Below are 27,899 nucleotides of genomic sequence, written 5' to 3'. Positions count from 1 at the left end.
GACGCCGGAATGTAGACAAACTCGTAGCAGGTTTTGGAAGTCGAGTCGAACGAATAGGTACTGGGTATCTAATCTGCTTTCGCGCGCGTCACTTTCAGATGAACATTCTTCACATGAACATATCCTTTCTGGGCTATTTCCTTTCCTAGCGGTTGCAAAGGGGCAGCACATTTCTCGTTTGAGTTCGAGTCAGCTCCATGATCAAGCATGACCATTGCCCCGAGTGCTTAAAGTTGACGGGACGAGCAAATTACCCTGGCAGACGTTCCCTCTCCCCCCCTCTCTTGTGTGACCGTCGAGACTGCGAGATGGAGTCCACGTCAGGCTCAAAAACTTACTTCTCCACAGCTTTGCTCGTCGGAGTTCTAGGTATTATAAGCTTCGTATTTTACCAAAGTTTGAAGGGATCGAAGCAGTCGCTGCCTCTCCCCCCTGGGCCTAGGAAGCTTCCGGTCCTGGGAAATGCGTTTGATTTCCCGAAGTCTGAACCCTGGGTGACTTTCGCCAAGTGGGGAGAGCAATACGGTGCGTTCATATCCTCTTCCATCGGCTTCCGCACATCCGACACTCACAATGAACCGGCGCTCTGATATATGTAGGCCCCATCGTCCACTTGAGCGCAGTCAACCAATCCGTCATAATACTCAATGACCCCAGCTATGCCGTCGATATGTTAGACAAGAAGAGCCGCATTTATAGCGATAGACCCACGCTGATGCTGTCAGGCCGTCTTATAGGCTGGGAAGAAATCCCCGGATTGGTGCCTATGGGTGAGCAGTGGAGCGAGTATAGAAAGATGTTTGCGCGGTTCATGGGTACGAAGGCGAAGGTGGAGGGATTTGGTGAGCTGTTGGAGGACGAGACGAAGGCGTACTTGAGGAATATTTTAGATGTGAGGGAGGAGTGGGTCGAGCATTCGCGCCAGTGAGCATATTTTCCTCGGCCGAGTCCCTATCTATTTCACCTTCCTTTCCTTTGTGGACTCAGGCGAACTATCATTGAAACTAACGATAGTTCATGGAGGATAGGTTCGCGGGCAGCATCGTGCTGATGTTGACGTATGGCATCAAGCCTACGGATGACGGCGCAGAAGGGATGATAAGAGTAGTCAACGAAGCCATGTGCCAGTTCTCCAAGACGAGTATCAGTGGCGCGTTCATGGTCGACATACTTCCTATACGCAAGTCCCCATTCTCCACACGTCCTCATCATTTGGCTCAATTCCCAGGGATTTATGTCTTGCATACCCATCAGTGCGACATGTCCCAAGCTGGTTTCCCGGTGCGGGTTGGAAGCGTAAAGTCCCCAGGTATAGAAAGAGCTTACAGCTCATGGTAAATGAGCCGTATGAATGGGCAAACAAGCAGATGGTATGTGAAGTTGTTCCACGATATCGCTATATACCACTGACCAAAGTTGTTGTAGGCCGCTGGAACTGCTCGCCCCTCCTTCCTGTCTACATACCTTCAAGATCAGTCGGTGACTCTCGAACAATCACAGACAGTGAAATGGGCCGCCAATGGAATTTATAGCGGTTCGTTTATAATCCAAAGCTTCATGTCTGCTAAACTACCGCATTTTAAACATGTTATATCTCCAGGTGGAGCGGATACTGTCAGTGTATTTCCATGTAGCGGCTATGACAGGGCCTTTACTAACACTTGTCATCTGGTACAACAGACCGTATCAGGCCTGGAATGCTTTTTTCTCGCGATGGCCCTCCACACCGAAGAACAAAAGAAGGCACAAGCCGAGATCGACAAGGTTATAGGTTTGGGCAGGCTGCCCACCCTCCGAGACGGGGAATGCTTGCCGTATACGAACGCCTTGATCACCGAGGCACAGAGACGATACCCTTTCGCGATGCTCGGTAATTTATCATTTACTACACGGCGTGGCTGGCTTTTCACTATGAAAATACAAAACCAGGTATCCCTCATGCCTCGAGAGAGGACGATGTCCACGAGGGATACTTCATCCCGAAAGGCTCTGTTGTCATCCCGAATGTGTGGTGAGTCTAAAATCTCCGTCAACTGCTCCGTATGTTCGTGCATGATCAGGTTGGCACTTACACTTATCTTTCAGGCAATTTCTGAAGGACCCGAAGGTGTATCCTGACCCCGATCGCTTTTCCCCAGAGCGATATCTCGCTTCAGGTGGAGTTGAACCACAGAAAGATCCACGAGAGTATACATTTGGATTTGGGCGACGGTTCGTCCCTTTTCGAGTCTCAATTTCACTAATGATGTTGGCGCTCAATCTACTGCTCATCGTGTTCTGCACAGAGCATGTCCAGGTATGATTCTAGATCAAATGTGTTTAGTTCGATACCAACTGGACAGGAATCTCCGTACCTTGACATAGGTATCCACTTCGCCGACGCGTCGTTGTGGATCGCGTGCACCTCCATACTCCAGGTGTATGATATACGGCCACCTACGAAGAATGGACAGCCGGTATTACCAGCCGTAAAGTTTACGAGCGAGTCGATCAGGTGGGATGCCAACCCTTTGTTTCTCTAACCGCTGCGCTGATGCTATTGCTCGAATTGATCTAGTCATCCGGAACACTTCGAATGCGTGATCAAGCCACGTTCAGCCGCTGCTGAGGCCTTTATCCGGGGCAATGCTTGAGGATTTGAGAAGTCGAGCAAAGCAGGACTGATAATGTACATTATGCGGATTATTTCATCAGTTCACAAACCTAATCAGGGTAATGATGGTGTGCCCGACAACGCCACTGAGCATCCGACCTATCTTCGCTTCCCCGCCTTCAGATAAGCGTTCTTGAAAGGAATACATCCTTTCCGGGCCGCCTTTTCCCCCAGCAGCCAGAAGGAGGTAGTGTATTTCTGGTTCGCGAGTTGTGGCGAATCTCCAGGTGGGTGGGCTGTGCTCCTTGAATACTTAAGGCCGAGGGGACGACCAAATAGCTTTTCCAGACTTGTTCTTTCCCCCCTCCTCTCCCCTGCTTGTGAAACCGTCGATTCTGCCTGATGGAGTCCACCACAGGCTCCCAGATTTACCCCTCTACAGCCTTGTTTGTGGCCGGAGTCCTAACGATTATGAGCTTTGCATTTTACCAGAGTTTTAAGGGATCGAGGCAGTCTCTACCTCTCCCTCCTGGACCAAGAAAGCTTCCGGTCCTGGGAAACGCGTTGGATTATCCGAAGTCTGAACCTTGGGTGACTTTCGCTAAGTGGGGAGAGCAGTACGGTACGTTCATGTCTTATGTCTTCCTTCGTGTTCCTACGCCCGCTCACAACGTACCGGTGTTGAAGGCCCCATCATCCACTTGACTGTATTTAACCAGTCCATCATAATACTCAACGACCCTAGTTATGCCGTCGACATGCTCGACAAAAAGAGTCGCCTTTACAGCGATAGGCCTACGCTCATGATGGCCGGGCGCCTCATAGGCTGGGATGATGTTATCGGTCTGGTGCCTTTCAGTGAGCGGTGGATCGAGCATAGAAAGATGCTCGCTCAGTTTATGGGTACAAAGGCAAAGGTGGAGGAATTTGGTGAGGTATTGGCGGAGGAGACAGAGGTGTATCTGAGGAGGATTCTAGAGGGGAAGGAGGAGTGGGTCGAGCATTCGCGCAAGTGGGTCTAGATTTTCATCAAATTTTCCTGCTCTATTTTCCGAAATCACTGGGACTTACCACGGTTGATGGATGGTAGGCTCGTGGGCAACGTCATGCTAATGCTGGCCTATGGGGCGAAGTCTACGGATGACGGCGCGGAGGGAATGGTAAGGCTGGTCGGCGAAGCAATGGATCAGTTTTCTGAGACGAGTATGAGTGGCGCGTTTCTAGTCGACGTCTTTCCTATACGCAAGTTTTCATCCACCTGACTTCCTTATCTGTCATCGGAGGAAACTCACGCCTTGTCCACCATCAGTGCGACATGTCCCAGAATGGTTTCCCGGCGCAGGATGGAAGCGTAAGGTCCCCAAGTACAGAAAGAGTTTACAACTTATGATACATGAACCGTACAAATGGGCAAAAAGACAGATGGTATGTTGATGGTTCTACGCTCTACCGCTAAATACTAACAGCTAAAATGTGTAACACAGGCCACTGGAACTGCCCGCCCTTCCTTTCTGTCTACATACCTTCACGATCAAGGGGTGAGCCCTGAACAATCACGGGAGGCAAAATGGGCGGCGTCTGGAATTTATAGCGGTTCGTCTCTAATTCAACGCTTCGTCTGTGTTACAGTAGGACTCAGACAATATATTCAGGAGGGGCGGATACTGTCAGTGTAATTTCATGAGTCGGCCCTATAGGTCTTTAACGAAGCCTGTCATTTGCTTCGGACAGACGATAGCCGGTCTCGAATGTTTCTTCCTCGCCATGACTATCCACATCGAAGAACAAAAGAAGGCGCAAGCTGAGATCGACAATGTCATAGGACTGGGAAGGCTGCCCACCCTTCGAGACCGAGAAAGCTTGCCGTATACGAACGCTTTGATCACCGAAGTACGGAGACGATACATTTTCGCGATGCTCGGTAGCTTGTTTCTCCTCATATGACGTGGCTAGTGACTGATCTGTAGAATCGGAAAAATCAACCAGGTCTGCCTCATTCCTTAAGAGAGGACGATACCCATGGGGGCTACTTCATTCCGAAAGGCTCAATTGTCATAGCGAATATCTGGTTAGTCCAAGAATGTTCTTCAGCTGCTCTGTATGACCTAAGCTGACGTCCAACGTCTGTCGCGTAGGGAGTTCATGAAGGACCCGAAGGTGTATCCTGAGCCCGATCGCTTTCTCCCAGAGCGATATCTCGCTTCGGACGGAAACGAAACACAGAAGGACCCGAGAGAGTACGCATTTGGCTTTGGGCGACGGTTCGTACTAGTTCCCAAGCTTCGCCATTCACGGGAGACGTATACTCGACTAATGCATGTTTCACTGCAGAGCTTGTCCAGGTATGGTTTCTTTATCGACTGTCTCTAGCATGGATGCTCACTCTTTATACAGGTTTCCACCTCGCCGACACGTTGACATGGCTAGCATGCACCTCCGTCCTCATGGTATATGATATACGGCCACCTACGAAGGATGGCAAACCAGTGCCACCAGCTGTGAAATATACGAGCGAGACGATCAGGTGCCGTCTATCCGCTTTTATTCCTTTGACCAATGCGCTGATTCAATGATTTAAATCGATTCAGTCATCCGGAACACTTCGACTGTGTGATCAAGCCACGCTCAGTAGCTGCTGAAGCCCTCATCCGAAGCAGTACTTGAGATTTTGGGACGCTATGGAAAATAAGACTGATATTGTATAATATGCATGTAACGATGTAGTTATATGAACATCCAAACACAAACAGCCTGCTACGTTGCGAAGGTATCAGAAGTTCGAAGTACAGGAGAGATCTAGGATACATACATTATCTCATACATAGTTCCTGTGGATCGACAACGAGAACGAAACCGAATGTGAGGCTATCGATGAGTGGGGAATATTCCAGGTCCGTGAAGCCATCAAGGATTCAACAACATATCAGTTACAGATTATCAGGAGGAAAGTCCAAGATCAGAGGGCACGCCACAGCATCACATTGGCGCCACATCAAGCGAGGAGACTTAGGCTGGGTACCATAGAAGACAGGATTGGCATCCGTGAAAGCGGGTATAGCATATTATTTTGGTATTATCTCGTTCGTCAGGGGACAGGTGTGTTGGTTCGACGACGGAGCCAGACAGGGGCCGGCTTGGGTGGCGTCGATTTGCTTGACTGCGTGGTCGACTCAGCAGCCCATTCTTTGATTCGCTCGAAGTGCTGTAGGAGTGATATACGTCAGTTTGACTGTTCAGTAGGAATGACGAAACCCTTACTGCAGGACTATTGTATCGCTGTGGCGGGTCTACGATATTATACTCCTTCTCCGTGAGCGCCACAGTGCGTCCATCGTCGTAGAATCGCGTCCTGTCGTCATCATCGTACCGCGACGCCATCTCCTCGTAGAACCGGCTTGGATGAGGAGCAGGAGTAGAGGGCTTAGTATAAGCCGCAAGCCTCTCCTCATTCCTCGCTAACGTCTTCGCCTGCTCGATACCCCTTCTTCTACCCTCTTCAAATCCTTCTGCCCTGCCAGCTTCCCATCCCTCCGAATGCCCATCCTCGAAACCCTCGGCCCTGCCATCATCGAACCTCTTGAACAACGCCATCCTCATCCCTTCCTCCTTCCCCTCAGCCCTAGACTGAAAGTCCCTCAACGCAGCCTGCCACTTACGCGCCACATCCCTCGCCCTCGCTGCCTCTTCTTCTGCCTCCTCCTTCTGCCTCTGCAACTTCGCAACCTCACCGGTCAACCTCCTAACCTCCCTCTCCGCATTCTCAGCCTGCATCTGATACCTCTTCGTCTCCTCTCTCGCACGCGCGGACTCGAGCTCGGCAGCGTGCTGCGCATGCTCAGCGGATGTGGCGCGGGAAGTCATATCCCGCGCACGAACCTCGGCCAGGGTTGCTCGGGTTTCGGCATCGTCTGCTTTCCGTATTTCGTTTTGGAGGCGATCGCCTGTGATGCGGAGCATAGCTTTCAGGTGATTGGCTTGTCGTTCTTCTTCGGCCAGAACGATACTCAACATTGAGTTCGTCGCATCCGAACCTCGTCGACGGCCATTTCCTCTGGGACGATCCCTGTCCCTGTCCCTGTCCCTGTCCCTACCTCTATCCTTGTCCCTGTCCTTATCCCTGTCCCGTTCCCTATCCTTGCCCTTCGGCCTGTGTATAGGTGTGGCTGTTGATACTGATTCGGGGGGAGGCGAAGGGCTGGTTAGGCCCCGGGAAGAGGATGGTGAGCGCGACGTGTATGCCGATCGTCGAGGTTTCGTGAGAGTCCGGATCGCGTCCGGAAGCTGTAGAAACTCGGAGAGGGCAGAGGGTGTGTCTGAGGCCTGTCGGACTTGAGCCATCAGGTCCATCCTGTGTAGAGCGCAGGCACAAAGCGACAAGAGGAATGGACAATCAGGCAAGTCCGCGATGCCAGCGAACACAGACGAGGGCGAAGGGATGGAAGTTGGTGACGAGCACGAAGAAGCGTGGAGTAGAGAGAGCACGGAACGGGATCATTCGGCAAAATTAGCAGGTGGTTACACGTATAAATAGAAAGCGAGGATCACGCAACTCGTCTTCGTCGAGAACTTCCTCCACAACAACGTTCGGATTCATGCGAGAAAGAGGATGAAAGGGGCGGAAGAAGAAAGTGGGACTTTTGTGGCGCAGTGATGAAAGCAGGTACGGAAGCTTGTTCGAACAAGGAATGAACAGGACCCTTTCTGTTCCGTCGACTGGGACTATACAGCTGACAGAACGTGGAAGGGTGGCGGAAACGAGGGTTACAGGCTAGACTTTGCCGACAGCGCGTGTCAACAAAAGTGCGGGAGGGTCGTGGGCGTGTGGATGATGAGGTGGTCGGGTTACAGATTCACAGCCTGAGTACAGTTTGCACGCCGGCGCAGAACTGTCCGCGCTGGTTGTCGGCCTCGAACAATAAGCTGCTGTTCGTCCAGATAGGGATACTTCAACCCAGCATCACAGCCCAGCGCAGTTGATGGTCCGGGACTGATAACTTGACCAAGCTACCCAGAACAGAGTTACGTCCCAGATAGTGGTGAGATGAGAGGACGATGAAGCCAAGATGATGTCGCAGAAGTTGTGTGTTGGCACACGTGTAGAATGCGGCCTCGAGGCTTGAATATGCTCTTTCGGGCGATGACGAGATAGGCAAAACGCTGCGGTCTTCTGAGAAAGAGGCTTAGTGGGGTTTAGAGATATTTAAATAAGTGCTCAATGAGCCAGCGACTATGGTTAGTCACGGGCCACAGGGGGATAGATCCAGTCTAGAGAGCGCTCGGAACGTGGTTGAGGTCCAAGTCACCGTCCGGAATGTACCGACATCGAGTTCAACGCTGTTCATTTTCGTCCTCCGCAATGGCGCGGGAAAAATATGTCAAACGTCCTTCTAGGAACCTTTCATACCCTTCGGTACCCTCTACTTAGTACAGGCTCTTACTGGTTCAGTAAAAGCGAAAGATATTGCTACAACTGTGCTGTGGAACAAATGTGCCACAACCCGTGATGGACAAGAACACCAAAAGATGGAATACAATATGGTACAATAGGAGTGCATAGAGTAATACGGGAACAAGCGAGCAACTGATCGCAGACAAGGCACGGGGCAAGAAAATGCAGATGTAAGGTGCGCACCGGCAGCAATATGGTACAGACAAGGATGTCAGCGGCATCGCAATCACCAGCTACTCTTGGAGCGTTTCTTCCTTTCCTTTTTCTTCTCCTTCTCCCTTTTCTTTTGTCGCTCAAGCTCATCAGAGTACGAAGGGGACGCGCGCCTTCGTTCCATACGTGCCAAATGATCGTCATAACGAGAGTCAGAGTCGCGCAGGACCATGGTGTAAACCTAAAGACCGAAAGAACGACAAAACTGTTGAGAATAAGTAAGTGGAAGGTCAAATATGCGTACCCTGATAATCTCGTTGAATTCTTTGTGATAGACTGCCTGAACCCTTTTGTTTTCCTTGCGAATGTGTCTGTCGAACGCCATAAGCTCGTTCGTTCAGGTCGCTTAGGAGGAGAAGCAAACATACCTATCCAGCCGTGCATTACCGAACTGATGGAAATACTCCTCGTCATATCTCATCACCCACTCGAACCCTTTGGACGACACAAACTTATTCCAGAAACCATAAAAGTAGCACACCTCTGGTGCTCGGGTGTCTAGCGCCGCCAATTCCTCTTTAGTGCAGGCAGAGCGTGACCACACGGAGTGAGCGTCGCCATATGAAGGATAGTGATTTAGGTTCCGTTTCGATTGTCGTGCGTCGTCTTTGGCGAGCGTGTCGAAAAACGCGCCGATGACACGGTAGCGTTCCTATTGATGTCAGAAGTCAAAGACCGCGCTGAATGTTCAAAGAGAATGCGCAGGAGAATGAACATACGTCAGAAGAAATTCCAGATTTGAGTTTGAGCTCCAACCGTTGGATAAGGTCAAACAAATCCTGACGACCTATCTCATTGGGGGCACGTCGAGGCATACGCCATCCAGACTAAAAGGAGGGAGAAGCACATAAATAAGACGGATGCGCTTGGTAGAGTGTCGAGCATACCGATTGGGATGCAGGTCTGGGACCTGATCCCCCAAAGCTCCAGCCTGAGAACCAGTCACTGTCGTCGTCGTCGTTCGAGCCCTGAGCACGGTTGCCAGTAGACGCAAAAGCAGCTGGATCACGGTCATATTGCTCTCGTTCCTGCGATAAAATATTTGTTAGTTAGTGTGATGGACAGATATGCATTTATCTTACTTTATCGTCTGTGAGTATCTACAACACGTCAGTCCGGCAAGCTTCTACAAAGAGAAGATGTTGATAATGACATACCTCATAAGCTTCTCGGATTCGCCTGAAACGTTCATTGGAACCCTCATAGTCATCGTCAGCCCCCATGTTCTTGTCCGGGTGATGCCCGAGAGCTTTGGCCCTGAACGCTGTCTTTGTTTCGTAGTGTTAGGAGACGAATACCGTCTTCTCAAGCAGTTTTCGCTCACCTTGATTTCAGCGGTGGTCGCAGTTTTCGAAACACCCAGAACTTCATACAGGTCCGTTGATTCTGTATAAGTACGGTCTGCTGCAGCAGGCCTATTCTGAGTCTCCTCCTCGGATGCCAAAGGTTCGTCCTCCATGTTGAGAGTCAGTTCTGCGCCTGAGAGCTATGCGCCACTGGAATACGAGAGAACACCGTGCACCAATAGGGGGGACTACCCAACAGCAGCTTAAAGCGATGAGTATGCACAAGTTAGATTGAGAGCGCAAAACTATGACTAATAATGCTGTCAGGCGGTTGAGGATACAGTAAGAGGGCGATATGGGAATTGCGGAAAAACGGCGAAGATGGAAAGAGAACGCGACGCGACGCGGAGAACGCGTGTCTGGCGCTATCGGCTGACTTTGAACTATCTCGGCGATTCCCGAGAGCGCTCATTTGTGGCCCACGAATCATGGGATGAATATTCATCATAATTCATGTACCGTTTCGTCTATTAAGCATCGTCCTGTATAGGTTGAGACGAGCTTATGGTATAAAGTGCTCTAGATAATACATGTATTATTGTATGTAGCCCTGCAGATATTTTTTGTGCCATACCTTTAACAAGGCGCCTTGAATGCCACGGGCAGTTCAATTTCCATTGGTGGTCTTCACCGTCGTGCAGTTAACGCGACACGGGGGCTGCTGGAGCAGCTTCTTCACGTTTTTAACGATTATCACACGAGAAGCATATGCAGATCAACAAAACCGAGCAATGAAGGAGAGGCCTAAAGGATGCACGGTAAAAACACGAGCAAGAAGAGGAGGCGAAGTCTAGAGTCTCCGGGCCGCAAGATCAGGAAAGGAAAGGAAAGAGACGACCAGAATACATGGTGCGAGAACAGGCGTATTTAGAATTGTACTAAAATAGCACATCGTTCTTCAGAGGTGCAAAGGAACAGACAATCATGCAAAGAAACAAGCGCTGCATCACCAGTCATTTACGAACAATAAGTATCCCCAAAGGTCGTAGGATTGTAATCACTGACCAACCTGCAGTAGTAAAGCATCAACAAGACAATGCATGATTAGTCGCGGATTGGAGATAACGTCAGTCATCGCATCAAGCAGCGACGCGCCCAGTAACCCTCACAGAATCTCTCCACGGCCCAGCTCTCGCATCAGGAAGTCGCACTCCACCCTGCTCTTTCAACCCGATTCCTTCCCAGAACTTCCTCCCCTCCACATCCGCAGCGGGAAGATGAACAGTAACGTTCATCTCCTTGCCCCAAACTTCGCTCTCTGCATATTCGTCATCCTCTACGACATTGTCCAAGGAGCATTGTGCGATCACGGGCATCTGAGCCGCCACACGCGCTTGTGTGTGGATAGCACGGACTGCTTCTTTAAGGAGACGAGTGGCGAGATGTTGGCGCCTGAAAGCGGGCGAGACGCCGATGGTCAGGACGTGCATCTCTACCGCGTTCTCGGATGCTGAGCGACGAGACTTGAGGGATGTGGTCGTGGATCGGAGGGAAAGAGAGAGATCGTTGGTAGGGACATGGAGGGCAGTGGTGATGAAAGCGACTGGCTCGCCGTGGTTCTCAACGGTGTGATGGAGGGATGGGGAGGAGGAGAAGGGAACGGCAACGAGGCAGAGACGGGTGGGATGAAGGAGAAGTTGCTGGTAGAATGAGCTGGGAAGGTTGAGACCCAAGATAGAACTCTGTGGGTGAAAATTAGTCCGAATACGAGGAAAATAAGACATCAGAACAGTTGCGTACGTGCATCTCGCGAATGCGAGGGATGTCTTTCGATGAAAGATGGCGTATCAGGACTTGCTGGCCATCCGACAAGGTAGAGTAAGTCGACAATGGAGAAGACATCTCGTGAAGATCGTTTCGGGGTGGATTTCAAGGACGTGGGGAGGGGAAGACGATCAACCGCGCAGCAAAAGATACAGGGTTTTCCTCACCTCTGTGTTCGTCCACATCTCTTATATATCAGAGCCTCGTCCCTCCAAGCAAAGCTTAAAAACTAGACCAGCACCAGACGAAACTAGCTCCAATAAGTAGGCGGAGCGCCGCATTCACGTGTAAAGTCCCGCGACACCAGGAGGCTTGACAAAGGGTTGAAGGAGGAAGACAACAGTCAGTCATCGCATGTGTAAACAGAGATTTGGTCGTGTGCGCGTCTCTCGGGATGGTTCACAAATGCATAAGTTAGGGGGAAGCGTGGTTGCCGAATGGTTACTCCCGGATGTGTGGCAATCAAGGCGATAAACCTGAGTTTTGCTCGCGCGTTCCTGAGAGCCTCGCAGAGTAAAATAACGCATACCACTGGTCGTGTGCAAGATGTCTGGGTGCGTAAAACAGCCTCTCTTCGAATCCCTTCGGCCTTCGTAGTCCGAAGGATCACAGGACCTTTTGGGTTCAAGATTATAGCTTTCAGAGACCAAATGCAGCCTTCTAGTACCTTACCTGTGCCCAAAGATGTTGACGAATTAGTGGCGGAGTCCCACCAGAGCTGAAGGGAAGACCGAAGGGACACGTCGGGAAGCAATCGGAAAAACACGGAATGAAATGGCGGCCCTTGCGGACCGTTAGTTCTCCGCTTCTGAGAGGTACAAGAGAGGTAAACCTGCGCACGAAAGGGACGCACCATCGCTTGCATATGACGTCGATAGCACGAGAGTATGGAGGCGGATATACCACTGGAATGAGGAAACGAGGAGGTCGACTTTTAGCAGATGAACAGCTGTGGCACCAGCTACGCCACACGGAATGTCATTGAAATGCGATACAACGAAAGTGCAATCAAACGATAGGGATACCGAAAGTGAAGTAATAGATATTGCTGGAACTCATGGCACACAGGTTGAGATATGCCTATAAGTGCAAGAAGTTGCAGGAAGAAGGTTTATTTGAGGCGCGCTACACACCGACTCGGACAAGAAAATCAATGAGAAAAGAGCACGTAGACGTCCAATCACTGCGGCCAGTAATTCGATGGACGACAAATCTGGTCTACACGTCTAATTATGAAGCGGAGGTCGGAGCACTTCGAGAGTGTTCGAAAGCCTCTTGAGAGGTGATAGTTAGCACTAAGCTGATCTGGACTTCCATCGACACCGGGGCGTAGCTCACAGGAACTCATAGGTCCTAAAGGTTGCCATATTATGAAGAGCAAGGCACAAGAGGCACCCATCGCACTGACTGCCTTGGGAATCGCATGTGCATATATCACTAAATAGCAGTGGTCATTGACATCGAGGAATATCTATCGACTATGAGCAGTTGATCGATGGGCGGCGCTTCAACCAATCAAGCTCAGCATTTGCGTCCTGGGACCTAAATTTTCGGCGCAGAGAAGCTCGGGAAGGCCCCTATAAATATCGAGAACATTTGAGCCTCGGATGCAGACGACGAAGCAAACACTCGCTTCCTTCTGCGAGATAACCAGGCCAGGTGGGTGAGTGGAGGAAAAAGAGCCAACGGCAGGGGTGATCTACTCATCGCGGCTGGAAACATGCAAAATGACGTAGAGCAGACACTTGAATATCAACAGATATCAACTGCAGTTGCTCGGCTAGCCTGTAGAACAATATCTGCAGCGGAGCATCGCTCGCGACCGTACTGGTTACAGTAGCCATAGAACCGGACCGCTGCCCGACGTTTATCCTGGTGGAAACTCGTGTGAACGTGTCCGACCCAGAACCAACAAGGAGGGTTCGTTTTGTGATGCAGGAGGGAATAACAGATTGAGAGACTCACCTGACGAGTTGCGATGGGGGATCTAGTGTTATCTCACAGCGATCGTATCCTCTGCGGGCGAGAATTGGAGTAAGATAGTAAACTTCGAGCTTGATCTTACGGATATGTGTTATATATAGACCTTGAGAACCTGAGTGCAAACGTCGGTCGATCCTGTATGTCCTACAACTATAAATGGAGCATGAAAGGGATACGGGAGGGCGCGGCGAAGTTCAATGTGGCGAGATAGATGACGTACCAGAAAACACCCATATGTTAAAATTTACTGCGGCCAGCCATAAGGGTAGCTATAGATTAGGTCCAGATCAGTCGTTGTGAAGCATACCCAAGCTGACGGTACTAAGAGCGGGGGGGGTTGAGGGTACCATGTCGATCTGATACGTCTAAATCGGTGACTCTCTACTCACAGAGCGGGTGTTGATCTCCAGATCGGTCCACCAGAGGTCCGACACCTCCGTTGCGGAGAGGCGAATCCAGAGTTAATAAAATCTACCCGAAAAACAGCGAGAGAATGTGAAGACAATGAAGCAGATCCTAGAGGAGAGAAAGCGCCTCCCCCACCGCGCTGGCAATGGCGCATCCTCGCAGGAATGCGCGCCACGTGACGCTTCATGATGATGAACATTACCAAAGGAGGAATGTGCGGCCATCCGCCGTTGCTGGAGAGCATGGGTTCGCGTAAGAGAAAGGACTCCCTCGCTCCCCTCATGAACGTCTACACTGCCCGAATCGCTCCTGACTAGCTCTTGCCGTCGTCTTCGCCCTTCCATTTTCCGTGTCTTTTCCGCCTATCGGTGTCCCGCGGTTTGTATTTTGCGGGGGAGGTCGGGACGGACTTTGGGCTCGTGATTTGCCCCGACCGAATGACGAAATAGGAAAGCCTATGCTGCAGGCTATATTACCGCGCCGAAAGACCCCCTTCTTCCGTTCCCCACTGCGCTCCTTTCTTCCCCGCCATCATTCAACGTTTGCAAAAGTCAAACAGCTACCAACTCGCTATCAAATATACGTCCAGGTTCGTATCTGTCAATTTATCGTTGTTTTTAGGACATTTTTCGCGACGTGCAAAATATTGGTCTCGCGATCTACCTTCAGCAAACATGTCGAGAAAATATACTCATCGGATTGCATCTCATAGCCCATCATGGTGTTCCCACCTTCAATGACCCCCTACGTTACCCCACACATCCTTCACAAGAACTATGCTCAAGCTTTCGACAATGAGCAACTGTCAAACCGTATGTCTCACTTTTCCATCCGCTTCCCCTATTCGACTTGCGAAACGTTGAACTCATCGATTTGCACTACAGTCATCGGCCAGGACATCGAGTACTTCTCGCAGGCTGGTTTCGACATGGACAAGATCACGCTCAAGAGGAATGCACCCGTGGCTCTGCTTTACGAGGACGCCATCCGGAATGAGGGTGCCATCATTTCCTCTTCAGGCGCACTCATCAACTTTTCTGGAAAGAAGACCGGACGGTCTCCGAAGGACAAACGTATCGTATTCGAGGAGACGAGTAAGGATGATATCTGGTGGGGCAGCGTGAACATCAAAATGGATGAACGTCAGTCTACTGTTTTGTTCTGTCTCGGACCTTGTGGGCAGCAGAGCTAACCTGGGGTATGTGAATGCTTTCTCCTTCCAGATACCTTCGAGATCAACCGCGAGCGTGCTATTGACTACCTCAACACCCGCGACAATGTTTACGTTTTCGACGGATACGCTGGCGTGAGTTTCATCGATCCTCCACATCGCTCCAAAACTTTGCTTCTGATTCTGTCGCTAACACCTCCTATCACCAGTGGGACCCAAAGTACAGGATCAAGGTCCGCGTCATTTGCGCTCGTGCCTATCATGCCCTCTTCATGGTACGTCCCGCGTGACCAGGTTTCTCCTCCTTCCTTTCTAGGGTACTTACTCACTAGTGTGGCGTGTAGAACAACATGCTCATCCGACCAACGGAAGAGGAACTCGCCACCTTCGGCGAGCCAGACTTCATCATCTACAACGCTGGCCAGTTCCCCGCAAATAGGTTCACCAAGGGCATGAGCTCAACCACCTCCGTTGAGATCAATTTCAAGCGCATGGAGATGGTTATTCTCGGAACCGAGTATGCCGGTGAGATGAAGAAGGGCGTATTCTCCGTTATGGTAAATTCGCCGCACGAGTTGATCAAGTCTTCAAACTGACACCAATCTTCACTGCAGCATTATCTCCAGCCCGTCAAGTTTGGCCAGCTCTCCCTTCACTCGTCCGCCAACGTCGGTATGGAGAAGGGCGATGTTACTCTCTTCTTCGGTCTCTCTGGTACCGGCAAGACCACACTGTCTGCCGACCCTAACCGTCTCCTCATCGGCGACGACGAGCACGTCTGGTCTGACACCGGTGTCTTCAACATCGAGGGCGGCTGCTACGCCAAGTGTATCAACCTCTCCGCAGAGAAGGAGCCCGAGATTTTCAACGCTATCCGCTTCGGCTCCATCCTCGAGAACGTCGTCTACAACCCGAACTCCAGGGTACCAGACTACGACGATATCAGCATCACCGAGAACACACGGTGCGCGTACCCGATCGAGTACATCCCCAACGCTAGGATCCCTTGCTCGGTCGACTCACAACCGAAGAACATCATCATGTTGACATGCGACGCGTTCGGTGTTCTTCCCCCTGTGAGCAAGCTCACACCAGAGCAGGCCAGCTACCACTTCTTGGCCGGTTATACCTCGTGAGTTATTCTTCTGTTTTTTGGAGCTGCCACACTTGCTTATCGTTTTTCAGGAAAACACCAGGTACCGAGGACGGTGTTCTAGAGCCCATCCCCACCTTCTCTACCTGCTACAGCGCTCCCTTCATCGTCCTTCACGTACGTCTTCTCTTCTCTATCTCCATCCTAGTTCTCTCCCTGACATCTCACTCCAGCCCGGCCGCTACGCCGAGATGCTCGCCGAGCGTATGGCCAAGCACAACGTCGACTGCTGGCTCATCAACACCGGCTGGACAGGCGGAAAGTACGGCACAGGCAAGCGTTGCCCGCTCAAGTACACCCGCGCCATCGTCGACGCCGTCCACTCCGGCGAGCTCGCCAAGGCCAACTTCGAGACCTTCGAGACCTTCAACCTCTCGATCCCGACCGGCCTCGAGGGCGTTCCTCGCGAGCTGTTGAACCCGAGCCTCGCGTGGCCCGATAGGGCTGCGTTCGAGAAGGAGGTGAAGAAGCTGGCGGGGATGTTCGTGAAGGCGTTCGCGCTGTATGAGAAGGATGTGGAGGAGAAGGTGAGGTTGGCTGGGCCGCAGATCAAGGCTTGAGTCGGGTGACGTGGTGGGGCTCGTTCGCGTTGTGATAGAGGTCGTTTGGGGGTGGGCTTCCGTATCGTTACGGTAGATGATGGACGGTTTCATTATGATTTAGTTTGATCGCAGGTTATGGAAACTGGAAGTCACGCGCTTGCTTTGATTGTATGTATTTTACCTTCGCAAGAATGAATATCTGCTGTATCTTTTTCGCGATCTATTCGCTGTCGTCTGGGCTCATGGTTCTCATCTCATGGACTGGATGTTCAAATGCTTGCGTTTATTTGGATACGTGTTATGGCCTTATTCACGGATAAGTACTCTGTTGCAGTTATGGAGGACCAGCTATCGATTGCCAGCGAGGGTACACTACATTGTACAACGAGTAGCATGCTACTTCTACGCCACAAAATTTAAATAATGGAAAACGCTCGTGGCCTTGCACAACGGGAAAGAATAGAGGTGAGACAAAGGGGGAGAAGACAACGAAGAAGACCCAATCAAGAGCCACAATTGGCGAGACCACCACAAAAAACTCTACTTCCTCAAAATCGACCTCCCCAGCTTCCCGTTCCTCTTCAGACGCTCCATCGCATCAAGCTCTCTAACAGCCTTCCTCTTCTTCGCCGCCGCATTCTCCCTGACCGGGTTCCGCTTCTTGACGGCCGCTGAAGCAGTCGCCGACGTCGAAGCGGAGCAAGCGGACGCGTCTGAGACTGAGGATGCGGACGCAGAGGCGGTAGCGGAAGCTGCGACGGCAGTCGTCGAAGTCTTCGCGCTGGTAACTGCGCTTGCTGCAGCAGAAGAACTGGCTGCGACGGCAGAGGAGCTCTTCTTGACGGTCGTGAACCCAGATGCGCTGGCTTTGCTGGTTACAGCAGAGGCTGCAGCGGAAGTCGCTGCACTGGTCTTACCAGTGACGGAAGAGGCTGAGGCGGAGGCGGAGGCTGAGGCGGATGGGGCAGGACAGGAGCCAGCGTCACCCGCAGCAGAGGATGATGCTGCTGCAGTGGGTCTTGCGGAAGAGGAGATAATGGAGCTGGCGACAGAAGTCGTCGCTGCGGCGCTCGACGAAGCCTTGACGCTAGTTTCTACCTTAGAGCTCGTAATGGCGGCGGCGGAAGAGGCCGACGTAACGGTGGCAGCAGCGGACGATGCGGATGAAGATGGGACGGGGCAGGCAGAAGCGTCACCAGAGGCTGAGCTTGAAACGGCGGCAACGGCACTGGATGAGGTGGCGGCAGAGGTGACAGTAGCACTGGAGGCAGAGGCAGATGAGCTTGCGACCGACGTGACACTGGCAGATGTAGCGGCTGAAGTGACAGCGGATGTGGCGGCGGATGCGGCGGCGGATGTGGCGGCACTAGAGGCTGCAGCAGTGGATGAGCTAGCGGCAGCGGTTGAACCGGTGGATCCACCTGCGGTATACACAGTAGGACCTAATTACAGCACACTTCACGGTCAACGTCTACCCAAAATTTCACATGAATAGATACTCACCAGGGATGTCGTAGCTGGTCACCGTGGGATAGTAGATGTTGATGAGGATACCTGTACAATAGCGTGAATGGATGAGCTCCGGTAAAGAATGAAGAAAACATACCAGGGTCATCAGTGGCGTAGGCACCGGGCAAGGCTACACCAGAGGGCTCGGCGGTACCGCTGCCGGTGACGACGAGCTGGGCGCACATAGGGTAGAATTGAGCACCAAGAACAGTGCTGGCACCATGGAGTGCCAAAAGCTCGTGGCGAAGGAGGTAGCCACCAGGTGCGATGTCGTCGGGGATGGTCACGGTCCAGGAGTTCTGTGGACGAGAATATTGAGACTAACGTGAAAAACCACAGGGTGACGAACTTACGTTGTTGGCAATGAGGGTGTCAGAAGCCCAGGTGAGGTCATCATTGAGACCAGCGTGGTCAATCTTAAACCAGACGTCTCCCTGAGAACGAAAGAAAGGTGAGCTAGGAAAGGACGGTGCGTCGATGGGTCAACGGCTTACATCCTGTCCGGAGAAAGTTGAGCAGTCGTCGGAGTCACACTTGGCCATGTAGGTCATGGTAGGACCCTCATGCTACGTGACGGTCCGAGATACATTAGCTGAAAAGCACCAAACTCGACAATATTGTGCACTTACGGAGGAAGGCCAGGCGGTCCAGAAGAACTCTACCTGGTCACCAGCGGCTACAGTGGCGCTAGCGCCAGCGGCGGTGTCTCCACCGTCGTTACATGTGATTGTGTCGGTCGTGAAGTCAGCAACAGGACCTGTAGTACGATTCCAACCGTCAGGTATCTGCAGTATACGACGAGGAGGTAAATGTCTTACCGTTGCTGGTGAAAGACCTGACGATCCGAGTGGGAGTTCTGAAGGAACGCGCGAACTGGTTTAGCTTCCCTGCGGACGGTAGAGGGGAGGGGGTACATACGGGGTGGTGTAAGGGTCGTTGTAAGGAAGGTAGCCAGTGTAATCCGTACCACCGACAGTAAGCTCCCTTTATTCACGCAACAGATCCCGTGAGTATGAGACCTCCATCACAAGAATACGGCCTGGAGGGAGAACTCACTGGACATAGCCGTGTCCACGCACGAGTTGTGCGAAAGCCAGAACAGCGCCAGCCTGAGCCGCAGACTTGAATACAAACATAGTTGATATCGAGAAGTGTCTTGTGTAAATTGAAGTGACAGATGCGGCTGATCAAGGTGTGCTGGGTCGAAGACAGACAGCAGTTGCGGACGCAGGAGCAGAAAATGAATGTGAATGGAAAATGAAGGTAAGGAGACTCGACTAGCAAGTCGTCAGGTACAGCCAACAGCCACAACAAAGTGGCGGAGGATAAGACCAGCGGAGGCGAACAAACGAGAAACAGAAAATTTGATGAGGAAAATCGAATGTCGAGCGTCCTCAGTCCTTATATACTTCCGGCGTCGTGCACCTCGACAATTGTCAGCGAGCATGGTCTAGAGTGATGATTCAGTGCGATGGAATGGTGCCCATGTGTGACCTAGTATCATGGACCATCATCTTGAACCGCGGTTGTCAACGGAAACATACTAAATAGCGACCGAAAACAAACTGACAAGTTCCAGAACGAGGCCAGGAAAAGTTGAAGGACAGGTGCATCCATGAATGCTGCGCGGTTGGCTTGGTATTCTAGGGTATGCTGTCGCATCTGCAACCTCTGATCTTTCGCTGCGAGAACATACCGAGGAGCAACATCCGAGCGTTCAGGACTATGTGGGTCGTAAGTGCGCAGTATGCGGAGGTCGGAACAGACGACGACGTGCAGGGTAGTGTTTATGATACTGTGAATGTGTATGTAGAAACGGGCTGGATCGGAGCTTGAAGAAGGATCAGGAAACGCGACGAGACAACTCAAATGACCAGGCCATGAAGCTATGCGCGCGAGTGCATCTTTAAGACCCAGCATCGCGTTCAACAAGCCAACATATGAACGTCGAGCCAAAAGGACTCTGATTCAGTCCATTGAATTGCCATTGAACCACCCATAATGAAAAGACGGGCCGCGAACATCGTGCCTGGCGGTCCCTAGGAAACCAGGGGATATCCATGCCAAATCGGTGAAATGCCTCAAATGACGACAGATCAGTCGTTCGGCGATCAGATCTCGAGGACAGTTCAAGGCGTGGTGACCTCCACTCGGATGAAACGACCCTGGCGTGCCTGATATCGATACCGTCAATAGCCATGTCAAGGAACAAAAAATATTGCAAGACAGCCTGCAATTGGACGCAAGGGGAAGACGGTTAACGAAGACCATCCGTCTCATGAATCATACAAGACCGGAATATTCTTCGTCGTGTACATCCACCACTTCGGCGTAGGTCGCACCGTGCCCTTCGTCCTCAGAAGATCTTCAATCGCCGAGCCCCACTTGACGAGCAGTGGTTCTGACCAGGCGGTGTTCATGATTCCGAGGCCGTAGGGCATCGCGTTGTTGTTGACGCCGGCGGGGAAAGTGATCATCGGGTAGCCTGTAGCACGATATAATAAGGCAGGTAAGGGCGACCGAAGCCTATAATCAAGGAAATGGGAACGAGGAGGGAGGGAGAGACGATGTGACGAACCAGCTTGGGCGGCGACTTGGTACGATTGGCCTACGTTGGAGGGAACGAGGAGACCATCGAGGGTGCCAATGATACCATCCGTTTTGTTATACTTGAGGGCTCTGAACACAAGCGAGAATCAGTGATCCATTTCCCAAAAAATACTAAGCAAAAAAGAAAAGAAAAGAAAAATAGGACGCACGCATCAATCCCTTCCACCCCCGCTCCTCTCTTACAATACTCCACCGCCTGCCAATACGTCTCATTCCTCACCCCCTTCGTCTCCAAACTCGCCAAAAAGCTGTCCTGCCCGCTCTTGAACGCCGGATGCACGCCCGCCGTGCCTCCCTCCGTCCCGTCATTCGCATAATTATACGCCACGATGTCTTCGAGCGAGCGGATGTTGGTGTTCGAGAGCTCGGAGAGGTACGTCTTGATGTTGTTGTAGAAGTCTACTTTGACGACCGTGAATTCGGATTCGTTGGGGAAGCCGCGCGTGGTGCCGTAGTCCCTGAATACGGATATCGCAGTGCACAAGTTAAGAAGTGAATGGAAGAAGGTGTGGATGATGGACGAACCAATCCCAGCCGTCAGGCGAGATGAAGGTCGCGTAGTTCGGAATCTCCGTTCCATTCAAAACAGTGCCTCCAGCAGATTCGATAGCCTCGATAGCCGCGAATAAGCCAGGTAGGTTATCAGCCTCTGCATACACCCAGAAGCTCTCCCACGGAACACCGAAGACAGCACCTTCGAGCGCACTCGAATTAGCAAGAAACTGGGTGTAATCTGACGTTTCAAAAGAAACAAAACAAAATAAAGTCAGCATGCAGACACTCAAACGTGAGTTGTCACCAAAAATAAACCTCACCAGTGAACGTCCTCCCTGGCTCCTCCACCTGCGCCAACGTATAATTATCCCGCTCATCCACACCCGCGATAACACCCAACACAGCAGCCGCATCCGCCACGCTTCTCGCCAATACACCGACCGTATCCTGATGCTCGCTCTCCGGAATGACGCCCTTGCGGCTAGTAAGACCGACGGTGGGTTTGAGACCGACGAGGCCGTTACGCTCGGAGGGTGAGATCACTGAACCGTCGGTTTCGGTGCCTAGGGCGAAGGTGACTTCGTTGGCTGCGACGGCACCTGCGCTTCCGGTCGAGGAGCCACCGCCATTCTGAATAGAGACACGACACAATGATTATCGATGCATATTTCAACGAGAGGAGAACAAGACGAGCTGAACATGGAAACGATGGCATAGAGGATAGAGAAACTGACCATGGTAAGGTTATACGGACTTCTCGCTTGTCCACCTCTTGGCGAGTACCCCTCCGAATAACTATTACTCCTCATATCCGCCCACTCGCTCAGCGTCGCATGTCCCAATAACAACGCTCCAGCCTCCCTCAACAGCTTCACGACGTGCGCATCTCGAGGGACAACGGAGCCGATGAGGCCCCAGAATCCTGCAGTAGTCTGCATTTTGTCCTTGGTGGCGATGTTGTCCTTGACGAGGAAAGGGATGCCGTATACGGGTGAGGGGAGGGTGAAGTTGTCTTGTGAGCGTTGGAGGTCGAGGGCGTGCGCAATTTCGAAGGCGTCGGGGTTGAGTTCCATTATGCCCCTGTTATAGATGGGGGTTGGTGTTAGTAATATGTGGACGGTTGGAAGTGGATGAAAATGGGAAGAACATAAAGTTACAGTGCCATTGATCTCTCAGGCATGAAAGAAATCCTCAATCTACAATAATCGTAGAGGGCTATATTACTGCATTCAAGCCAAGGGATCGTCGCAGCTCCCTAGGCTCACGGAGTGCAATGTGAGGGCCTTCGCTGAGGCCCATAATATGGTATCAATTCTGCATTTGGGCCCGAATATCGAACTTTGTGCAGCAGGTGTACTCGAGCTCCAGGGAAACTATAAATAGCTGGGCGCCAAACTCCTATCTGCCTGGTGCCACAGTGGCGTAGATAAACGCCCGCTCCACACACTCGACGCTCACCATTCGATGATATAACCTGTGCACAGAACACAGAGTGAAAACGAAGACAGAAAAATACGCACTCAACAAACGTATCCACCTGCATAATCCTCCTCAAATAACACTCCAACAGCTTCGCACTCGTCAACGTCCCATCCGTCAAATACCCCTGCAACTGCACGATACTCGCCTCCTCTACCCGCGTCCCATAACAAAGCGGCATCGGAAACGGAGTCTCATCTTCTTTCTGAGCATCAGAGACGGGGAAGTAGTAGGGGTAGGGGTCGGTGAGCGTCTGAGACGATACATTAAACGCGTGAACATCCGTGTGGCCATGGTCGTGATTGTCATTCGCCTTGCACGTCGTGGAAACCGTAGCCAGAAGAATAGCACCGAATGCCGAGAAGAACGACGCGCTCTTCATTGTGACTTAAGCTGGGGATGGTGACTAGGAGTACGACGAGTGTGAGCGTGGAGGGAAGAGTCGCGCCCACAAGGTCAAACCTAGCGCTACGGTCCTCTTTATAATAAAGCGCGCAAACCTGTTTCCAATTTCCGTCTGTTTTGTTGAACCCGTCTGAGCCAATCTTCAACAAATGTAAGAGACAAATCTGGAGGAGATATCACCTGTGGGGTAAGGCACACACGACTATCGCAGTCGGCGTAGGACCGCGTTGATTGCGCTCGACGTTATCGCTCTGGCCGCGGGCGTCGGGGAGTTGACATATTTATGAGCACATGGAACCAACACCCAGTGCAATACCCGAAACAATATTGTTTCCTAAGGGCAACATCGTTTGGAAGGTGTGTGAGTAGAGTGAGAACGGTGGAAAAACTTGCTTGTAGTGGGTGTAGCACCCGTGGAGCTCCAGGTTGATGTTTGAGTGGAACCGTCAGATTGGCGTCAACATACTTGGGCCACACTTCAGGTTTCTCGGAATCCTCGGTACAGCAGCAGTGAATACAGTTCACAGCATGAAGAGACAAGACGCGCAATAGACTTCCAAATAAACGCAAGAAATACAGGCAGGTTGACTTCCATTTTATTTATTTCTTGCCTCTCCGATCATCAAACTCCGCCCCCAACCCCAACTTCGTCGTCTTCACAATCGCCGTCAACGGCACATCCAAGCCTCCCGATGCACCCACCCTGTCCCCCTCCGCCCACCCCATCGCCGCCAACATCCTGAACCCAATATTCCCCCGATCAATCCTCGGTGCTGCTTTGCCCACCTCCTCTCCCTCCTTCGGCTTCATGGTACCCCCCTTGCCTCCTCCTCCTCCGCCGCCACCTCCCCTCGTCACGTTCACATATACGCCATTGCTCCTCATGATACCGCGGACCTTCTTCTCATTCGCCTTGAATCCACTCCGCGTCGTTTTCTTCAGCGTCGTATACCGCCCATCTCCCTTCCCTTTGCTCTCACTCTTCAAATTAAACGCCGCAGCGAGCTCATGGACCGCCTTCCTCGAGTCCTTCGCCATAGGGGGTAGCACCATCGACCCACTCCCCCCAATATCCGCCAAGAATCGACGGATCTGCGCCTCGACGGACGCGAGGTCGGTGACCCGGTTCGGGAGCGTGGTGATGGTAGGGTCGAGCGAGGCGGCGAGGAGCATGGCTTTTCGGCCTTTCTTCCCGCCTTTCTTTTTGGCCAAGGGGTCGGCGGCGGCTTCGAGGCGGGCTTGGTCGCGGGCGAGTTTGGCTTCGGCTTTTTTGGCGCGGTCTTTAGCCCATTGAGCTTGGAGCTCTGGAGGGACGTCTTTGTCTTTATTGCGCTCTGTAGACCCGTAAGAGAATGAGATATGAGAGAGAAAATGGTGAGTACGAGTGAAAGAAAAAAAAACGAGGAATGGATGAATGAAATAAGGTGTACGCACTGGCTGGTTTGAGACCCCACATCTCCGCATCGCCCATATCGAAATCCCCATTCTGAACCGCCCTGAAGATCTTATTCCGCTGCTTCTTATCCCTTGCCTTCAATATATCCTCGTTCTCATCCAAGAACTCCTGCACCTGCGCCACGAGATCGTCCTCATCCGCATCACCACCTGTCTCCCACTTGAACGAGGGGTCAAAGTCGTCGTATTCAGCGTCGAGCTCTTCTTCGAGCATGTCGAGGATGGGACGCCCACGAGAGCGTGCGCGAAGACGTTCGAGGCGAGCTTGGAAGCTGCCGGAGGGTAGGTCCTCGTCGTCCTCATCGTCTGACGAGTCGTCTTCGTAGTCATCATCATCATCTTCTTCAACGTCATCTCCAGCCTCTGCGATCAACTGCCTCTCTTCAACCTGCAACACCTTCTCCATCTCCTCATCCATTCCATCCCCATCCTCTCCACTCTCCTCACCACTACTCCCTCTCCCACCTCCTCTCCTCTCCTCCGCATCCTCCCTCTTCATCCTCTCCTCATCCTCCAATTCATCCATAGTAACATGTCTCGATGCCTCCGCCCCCATCCCCCTCACGAACGCCATCATAGCCTGCAAATCACCCTCCCCCTCTCCACCCACATCAACCTGCATCCCACCATCCTCACCGCCCAACAACTCCCTCCCCTCACCACCATCGATCTCCAGCCCCCCAATCCCGCCCCGAACCTCTCCCACCCCCTCACCGTCCTCATCGGAATCGGAACCATCTCCCCAATCCACATCACTCTCCCCCCTCCTCTGTTCCCCCTCCCTCGGATCAACCTCTCTCCCCTCCCTCCTCACCCTCCTCTCATCCATCGCCGCTCCATAACTCCCGAACCCTCCTCTCCTGATACCCCCGAATGTCCCAAACATCGCTTTCCGCTCTTGGGCTCGCCGTTTGATTTTTCCGGAGCGGGGGTTGTGCGATTTGAGGAGGGAGCGGGGGGTGCGGAGAGTGCTGGAGGATGATGTGGTAGAGGTGAATTGGCGGGGGGGACGGTGGGGAGTCGTGTTTGTGGTTGGTGTTTCGATACTGGCTGTGGAGGGAGTAGGGATGGATGGAGGGGAAATAGTGGACGACGAGGCGAGCGAGGACGCAAGAGTAGGGAACGACATCGTCAGGGGATTGAACGGTGGAAGCAGTGTCGCCTCGACCCTCTCCCTCTCCCTCCCTTCCCTCTCCTCCTCCTCCGCCATCGCCACCTCCGAAACCTTCGGGTGCGGCGCCACATATACAATAACCTCATCGTCCTGATCCTGCTCCCGCTCTGAGCCCTGTCCCAACGGTCGGACGTCGCCCTCCACCCGATCCACAAGTATACGCTGCTGAGTATTACCGTTCGGGGCAGGTGTGGTATCGATGAAAAAGCCTGTGAACTGTTCTTCTTCCTTTTCTGCTTCCGGTCGTTCTACATGGATTTGAGTGTCCATCCTTTCCTGACTCTCTTCCTGCTCAACCCTCTCACCCGTATTAACCTTCCCCTCCTCGTTATCCTCGGGCTCGCGAACATCTATAATCTCAGCGGTTCCTGGTCCCTCAACCATTGCATTCTCTGCCAAATTCATCTCACGATAATCTTCCGCGTGTATCGCTGTGACTTCTTCCCTGAAGCTCAACCTTTCCAATGATACTTCCACGATATCAGCTTCCTCCGCTAGAGAGACCGGGCGCACAGTAGGTGAATCGGCAGCCTCGGCGGAGACAAGGGCGGAGTTGGTGGTCAGCTGTGGTACGTTGTCGGAGATGGTGGTGACGTTGTTAAGGAGAGGGGCGGAGGTGGTAACAGCCGTCGTCGTGGTAGTGGTTGCGGCTGTGGTGAGCGAAGTAGCCGCCAAAGCCTCGACCTTCTCCTGAAACTTGCCCATATCCTCAAAATCAATCTCTTCGAGCTCATTCTCACCAGTATGGAAGACTTGGAAAACGCGGTCTGCGGTGGGGACGTGGGATGTTTCTTCTTCTCCTGATTACACGCAAACGCAATCAGTCAGTGAATGAACCAACCAATCAACCCTAGTTGTAGCTATATCACGATGTCACAAAGAGCTGTATCGTTTGTAGAGACACGGCGCAATAAACGACACGCAGCGATCGAAGGAGACCTTTCTTGAAAAGCAGGACAGGACATGATGGTAGATCGATGGATAGTAAAGTATAGATAAGTCGCCCAAAGATGAACGTACCAGCCGCCTCAACAACAGGCTCGAATATCTCTTCCTCATCCATGAACAATCTCGGCGTCAACTGACTCTTGATGAACGTGATAGGCCGCAAGAACGGTCTTTCCTGGTACAGCTGCTCAGAGAGGGGTCCGAATGTCTTGCGTGTGGATTTACCGCCACGACCACCGCGACCGCCTCGGGGGTCATTGGGAATAAAGTCGCCACGACCACGACCACGGCCGCGAGAGGGAAAATTTTGGTTTTGATTCGAGTTCTGGTTATTCTGATGTGAGGGAGTCGAGGGGGAAGATGGGGCACCCCGGCCTCTTGGTGTATTTGAGCCACGGCCGCGACCGCGAGAGCGGGGAGAATCTGTGGTGAAAAGAGAGGGATGTTTTGAGTTAGGAATACACAAAGCATACGAAACAAATAGAAGGAGATATGTGTAGAAATCATCGTTTGTGATGAGAGTAAGAGGCCGCTATGGCGAAGATAGAGGGTGCCACAGGGGTAAAGCAAGTCATGTAGATCGCACTCAAGACAACGTATCAGTCACAGAAGACAAGCTATTGGGATACAATGAGAGCTCTACCAAGAGATGGCAAGTATCGAACTGGCGAACGAACATAATGCCCAACCGTCCAATCGTTCTCAAAAGTCAACCAAAAAGAAAATGCAACAAATCACGAAGACAAACAAAAATCGGGAAAAATACGCACCGTTCCCTCGCACATCGAGCGCAAAATCAAAATCGTCGTCGTCAATGGACATGAAGCCAAGCCCACTGCCTCTTCCTCTTCCTCTCGCCCTTCCCCGTCCGCCACCACGGCCTCTGGAGAATCCTCTTCCTCCTCCTCTTCCCCCACGTCCTCCGCGATTGTTACCACCTCTAGGCATGGCTGCCACCAGAGCAAGAGCAAGAATGCAAGAAATAGAGCTACAAGATCCAAGAGATATCGATACAGAAGCAGATGTCGGCCGATGTTGAACGAGCACAGAGGTCTATGAGATTTCTTGAGTGAAGCAAAGATGCTAGAGAGCTAGAGGCACTGTGTGACCCAGCACAGAAGTTGTCGGCGACGATGGGTTAGAAATTCGGGTCCGATTCTGAAAACGTTCGTGGTGGGACTCGAGAGTGGAGTCAGGAGTCG

General features: G+C 52.0%; 10 protein-coding genes across 10 annotated transcripts; 3 read left to right on the top strand and 7 right to left on the bottom strand.

Annotated features, from left to right (window-relative positions):
- Window positions 1-308: 308 nt before the first annotated feature.
- STEHIDRAFT_64266 (cytochrome P450) lies at window positions 309-2,633 on the top strand (the record flags this gene model as incomplete). The annotated part of the gene is made up of 11 exons (XM_007307766.1): window positions 309-525; window positions 600-924; window positions 1,029-1,154; window positions 1,229-1,370; window positions 1,426-1,534; window positions 1,601-1,614; window positions 1,681-1,870; window positions 1,930-2,011; window positions 2,086-2,227; window positions 2,343-2,494; window positions 2,558-2,633. 11 exons carry the CDS (start codon window positions 309-311, stop codon window positions 2,631-2,633), a joined length of 1,575 nt encoding a protein of 524 aa, XP_007307828.1.
- A 431-nt stretch (window positions 2,634-3,064) lies between these two features.
- STEHIDRAFT_64189 (cytochrome P450) lies at window positions 3,065-5,257 on the top strand (the record flags this gene model as incomplete). The annotated part of the gene is made up of 11 exons (XM_007307758.1): window positions 3,065-3,215; window positions 3,281-3,605; window positions 3,684-3,809; window positions 3,877-4,018; window positions 4,078-4,209; window positions 4,325-4,514; window positions 4,580-4,665; window positions 4,733-4,854; window positions 4,925-4,935; window positions 4,988-5,117; window positions 5,182-5,257. The coding sequence occupies 11 exons, from the start codon at window positions 3,065-3,067 to the stop codon at window positions 5,255-5,257; spliced, it is 1,491 nt and encodes a 496-aa protein (XP_007307820.1).
- Window positions 5,258-5,678: 421 nt separating this feature from the next.
- On the bottom strand, window positions 5,679-6,940 carry STEHIDRAFT_160258 (uncharacterized protein; the record flags this gene model as incomplete). Its single annotated transcript, XM_007307798.1, has 2 exons — window positions 5,679-5,795; window positions 5,852-6,940. 2 exons carry the CDS (start codon window positions 6,938-6,940, stop codon window positions 5,679-5,681), a joined length of 1,206 nt encoding a protein of 401 aa, XP_007307860.1.
- Window positions 6,941-8,250: 1,310 nt separating this feature from the next.
- STEHIDRAFT_149097 (DnaJ-domain-containing protein) lies at window positions 8,251-9,899 on the bottom strand. Its single transcript, XM_007307797.1, has 8 exons — window positions 9,580-9,899; window positions 9,413-9,523; window positions 9,338-9,355; window positions 9,143-9,283; window positions 8,975-9,082; window positions 8,624-8,907; window positions 8,500-8,566; window positions 8,251-8,436 (listed from the first exon to the last, which is right to left on the bottom strand). Exons 1-8 carry the CDS (start codon window positions 9,712-9,714, stop codon window positions 8,269-8,271), a joined length of 1,032 nt encoding a protein of 343 aa, XP_007307859.1. The 5' UTR covers window positions 9,715-9,899; the 3' UTR covers window positions 8,251-8,268.
- A 359-nt stretch (window positions 9,900-10,258) lies between these two features.
- Window positions 10,259-11,657, bottom strand: STEHIDRAFT_124009 (uncharacterized protein). The gene is made up of 2 exons (XM_007307796.1): window positions 11,342-11,657; window positions 10,259-11,283 (listed from the first exon to the last, which is right to left on the bottom strand). Exons 1-2 carry the CDS (start codon window positions 11,441-11,443, stop codon window positions 10,681-10,683), a joined length of 705 nt encoding a protein of 234 aa, XP_007307858.1. The 5' UTR covers window positions 11,444-11,657; the 3' UTR covers window positions 10,259-10,680.
- A 2,614-nt stretch (window positions 11,658-14,271) lies between these two features.
- Window positions 14,272-17,070, top strand: STEHIDRAFT_141321 (ATP-utilizing phosphoenolpyruvate carboxykinase). The gene is made up of 9 exons (XM_007307795.1): window positions 14,272-14,345; window positions 14,469-14,568; window positions 14,641-14,898; window positions 14,980-15,062; window positions 15,137-15,202; window positions 15,272-15,484; window positions 15,542-16,059; window positions 16,113-16,197; window positions 16,254-17,070. Exons 2-9 carry the CDS (start codon window positions 14,475-14,477, stop codon window positions 16,638-16,640), a joined length of 1,704 nt encoding a protein of 567 aa, XP_007307857.1. The 5' UTR covers window positions 14,272-14,345; window positions 14,469-14,474; the 3' UTR covers window positions 16,641-17,070.
- Window positions 17,071-17,102: 32 nt separating this feature from the next.
- STEHIDRAFT_149094 (uncharacterized protein) lies at window positions 17,103-19,527 on the bottom strand. Its single transcript, XM_007308229.1, has 10 exons — window positions 19,188-19,527; window positions 19,050-19,115; window positions 18,950-18,987; window positions 18,761-18,888; window positions 18,626-18,697; window positions 18,485-18,565; window positions 18,229-18,430; window positions 18,126-18,176; window positions 17,502-18,064; window positions 17,103-17,210 (listed from the first exon to the last, which is right to left on the bottom strand). Exons 1-10 carry the CDS (start codon window positions 19,265-19,267, stop codon window positions 17,163-17,165), a joined length of 1,329 nt encoding a protein of 442 aa, XP_007308291.1. The 5' UTR covers window positions 19,268-19,527; the 3' UTR covers window positions 17,103-17,162.
- Window positions 19,528-20,153: 626 nt separating this feature from the next.
- Window positions 20,154-23,218, bottom strand: STEHIDRAFT_83852 (amidase family protein). Its single transcript, XM_007307794.1, has 7 exons — window positions 22,757-23,218; window positions 21,971-22,316; window positions 21,557-21,866; window positions 21,267-21,474; window positions 20,891-21,199; window positions 20,710-20,810; window positions 20,154-20,616 (listed from the first exon to the last, which is right to left on the bottom strand). The coding sequence occupies exons 1-7, from the start codon at window positions 23,095-23,097 to the stop codon at window positions 20,408-20,410; spliced, it is 1,824 nt and encodes a 607-aa protein (XP_007307856.1). The 5' UTR covers window positions 23,098-23,218; the 3' UTR covers window positions 20,154-20,407.
- Window positions 23,219-23,702: 484 nt separating this feature from the next.
- Window positions 23,703-25,141, bottom strand: STEHIDRAFT_101963 (uncharacterized protein). The gene is made up of 2 exons (XM_007307793.1): window positions 24,555-25,141; window positions 23,703-24,454 (listed from the first exon to the last, which is right to left on the bottom strand). Exons 1-2 carry the CDS (start codon window positions 25,129-25,131, stop codon window positions 23,721-23,723), a joined length of 1,311 nt encoding a protein of 436 aa, XP_007307855.1. The 5' UTR covers window positions 25,132-25,141; the 3' UTR covers window positions 23,703-23,720.
- A 244-nt stretch (window positions 25,142-25,385) lies between these two features.
- Window positions 25,386-27,882, bottom strand: STEHIDRAFT_149092 (uncharacterized protein; the record flags this gene model as incomplete). The annotated part of the gene is made up of 4 exons (XM_007307792.1): window positions 27,468-27,882; window positions 26,770-27,120; window positions 25,587-26,549; window positions 25,386-25,546 (listed from the first exon to the last, which is right to left on the bottom strand). Exons 1-4 carry the CDS (start codon window positions 27,643-27,645, stop codon window positions 25,386-25,388), a joined length of 1,653 nt encoding a protein of 550 aa, XP_007307854.1. The 5' UTR covers window positions 27,646-27,882.
- Between the last annotated feature and the right edge of the window lie 17 nt (window positions 27,883-27,899).

This window comes from Stereum hirsutum, assembly GCF_000264905.1.
Source record: "Stereum hirsutum FP-91666 SS1 unplaced genomic scaffold STEHIscaffold_14, whole genome shotgun sequence".
NCBI lineage: Eukaryota > Fungi > Basidiomycota > Agaricomycetes > Russulales > Stereaceae > Stereum > Stereum hirsutum.
Note: the sequence above shows the minus strand (reverse complement) of the source record. Positions and strands in the feature narration are given on the sequence as shown.

Excerpts from the sequence above, each read along its gene's own strand:
- STEHIDRAFT_124009 (XM_007307796.1), bottom strand. The coding sequence starts at position 11,443 with ATGTCTTCTCCATTGTCGACTTACTCTACCTTGTCGGATGGCCAGCAA. Across the intron at positions 11,284-11,341 it reads CTCGCATTCGCGAGATGCAC|AGTTCTATCTTGGGTCTCAA; the intron begins GTACGCAACTGT and ends TTTCACCCACAG.
- STEHIDRAFT_83852 (XM_007307794.1), bottom strand. The coding sequence starts at position 23,097 with ATGAAGAGCGCGTCGTTCTTCTCGGCATTCGGTGCTATTCTTCTGGCT. Across the intron at positions 21,867-21,970 it reads GTCCGTATAACCTTACCATG|AATGGCGGTGGCTCCTCGAC; the intron begins GTCAGTTTCTCT and ends GTCTCTATTCAG. Across the intron at positions 20,811-20,890 it reads GGGGTGGAAGGGATTGATGC|AGCCCTCAAGTATAACAAAA; the intron begins GTGCGTCCTATT and ends GCTTGTGTTCAG.
- STEHIDRAFT_149097 (XM_007307797.1), bottom strand. The coding sequence starts at position 9,714 with ATGGAGGACGAACCTTTGGCATCCGAGGAGGAGACTCAGAATAGGCCT. Across the intron at positions 8,908-8,974 it reads AATCTGGAATTTCTTCTGAC|GAACGCTACCGTGTCATCGG; the intron begins GTATGTTCATTC and ends TGACATCAATAG. Across the intron at positions 8,437-8,499 it reads AATTCAACGAGATTATCAGG|GTTTACACCATGGTCCTGCG; the intron begins GTACGCATATTT and ends TTCGGTCTTTAG.
- STEHIDRAFT_149094 (XM_007308229.1), bottom strand. The coding sequence starts at position 19,267 with ATGTTTGTATTCAAGTCTGCGGCTCAGGCTGGCGCTGTTCTGGCTTTC. Across the intron at positions 19,116-19,187 it reads CGTGGACACGGCTATGTCCA|GGAGCTTACTGTCGGTGGTA; the intron begins GTGAGTTCTCCC and ends GCGTGAATAAAG. Across the intron at positions 18,889-18,949 it reads CAGGTCTTTCACCAGCAACG|GTCCTGTTGCTGACTTCACG; the intron begins GTAAGACATTTA and ends ATCGTACTACAG.
- STEHIDRAFT_101963 (XM_007307793.1), bottom strand. The coding sequence starts at position 25,131 with ATGGGGGCGGAGGCATCGAGACATGTTACTATGGATGAATTGGAGGAT. Across the intron at positions 24,455-24,554 it reads GTGGGGTCTCAAACCAGCCA|AGCGCAATAAAGACAAAGAC; the intron begins GTGCGTACACCT and ends ACGGGTCTACAG.
- STEHIDRAFT_141321 (XM_007307795.1), top strand. The coding sequence starts at position 14,475 with ATGGTGTTCCCACCTTCAATGACCCCCTACGTTACCCCACACATCCTT. Across the intron at positions 14,569-14,640 it reads CAATGAGCAACTGTCAAACC|TCATCGGCCAGGACATCGAG; the intron begins GTATGTCTCACT and ends TTTGCACTACAG. Across the intron at positions 15,063-15,136 it reads TTTTCGACGGATACGCTGGC|TGGGACCCAAAGTACAGGAT; the intron begins GTGAGTTTCATC and ends TCCTATCACCAG.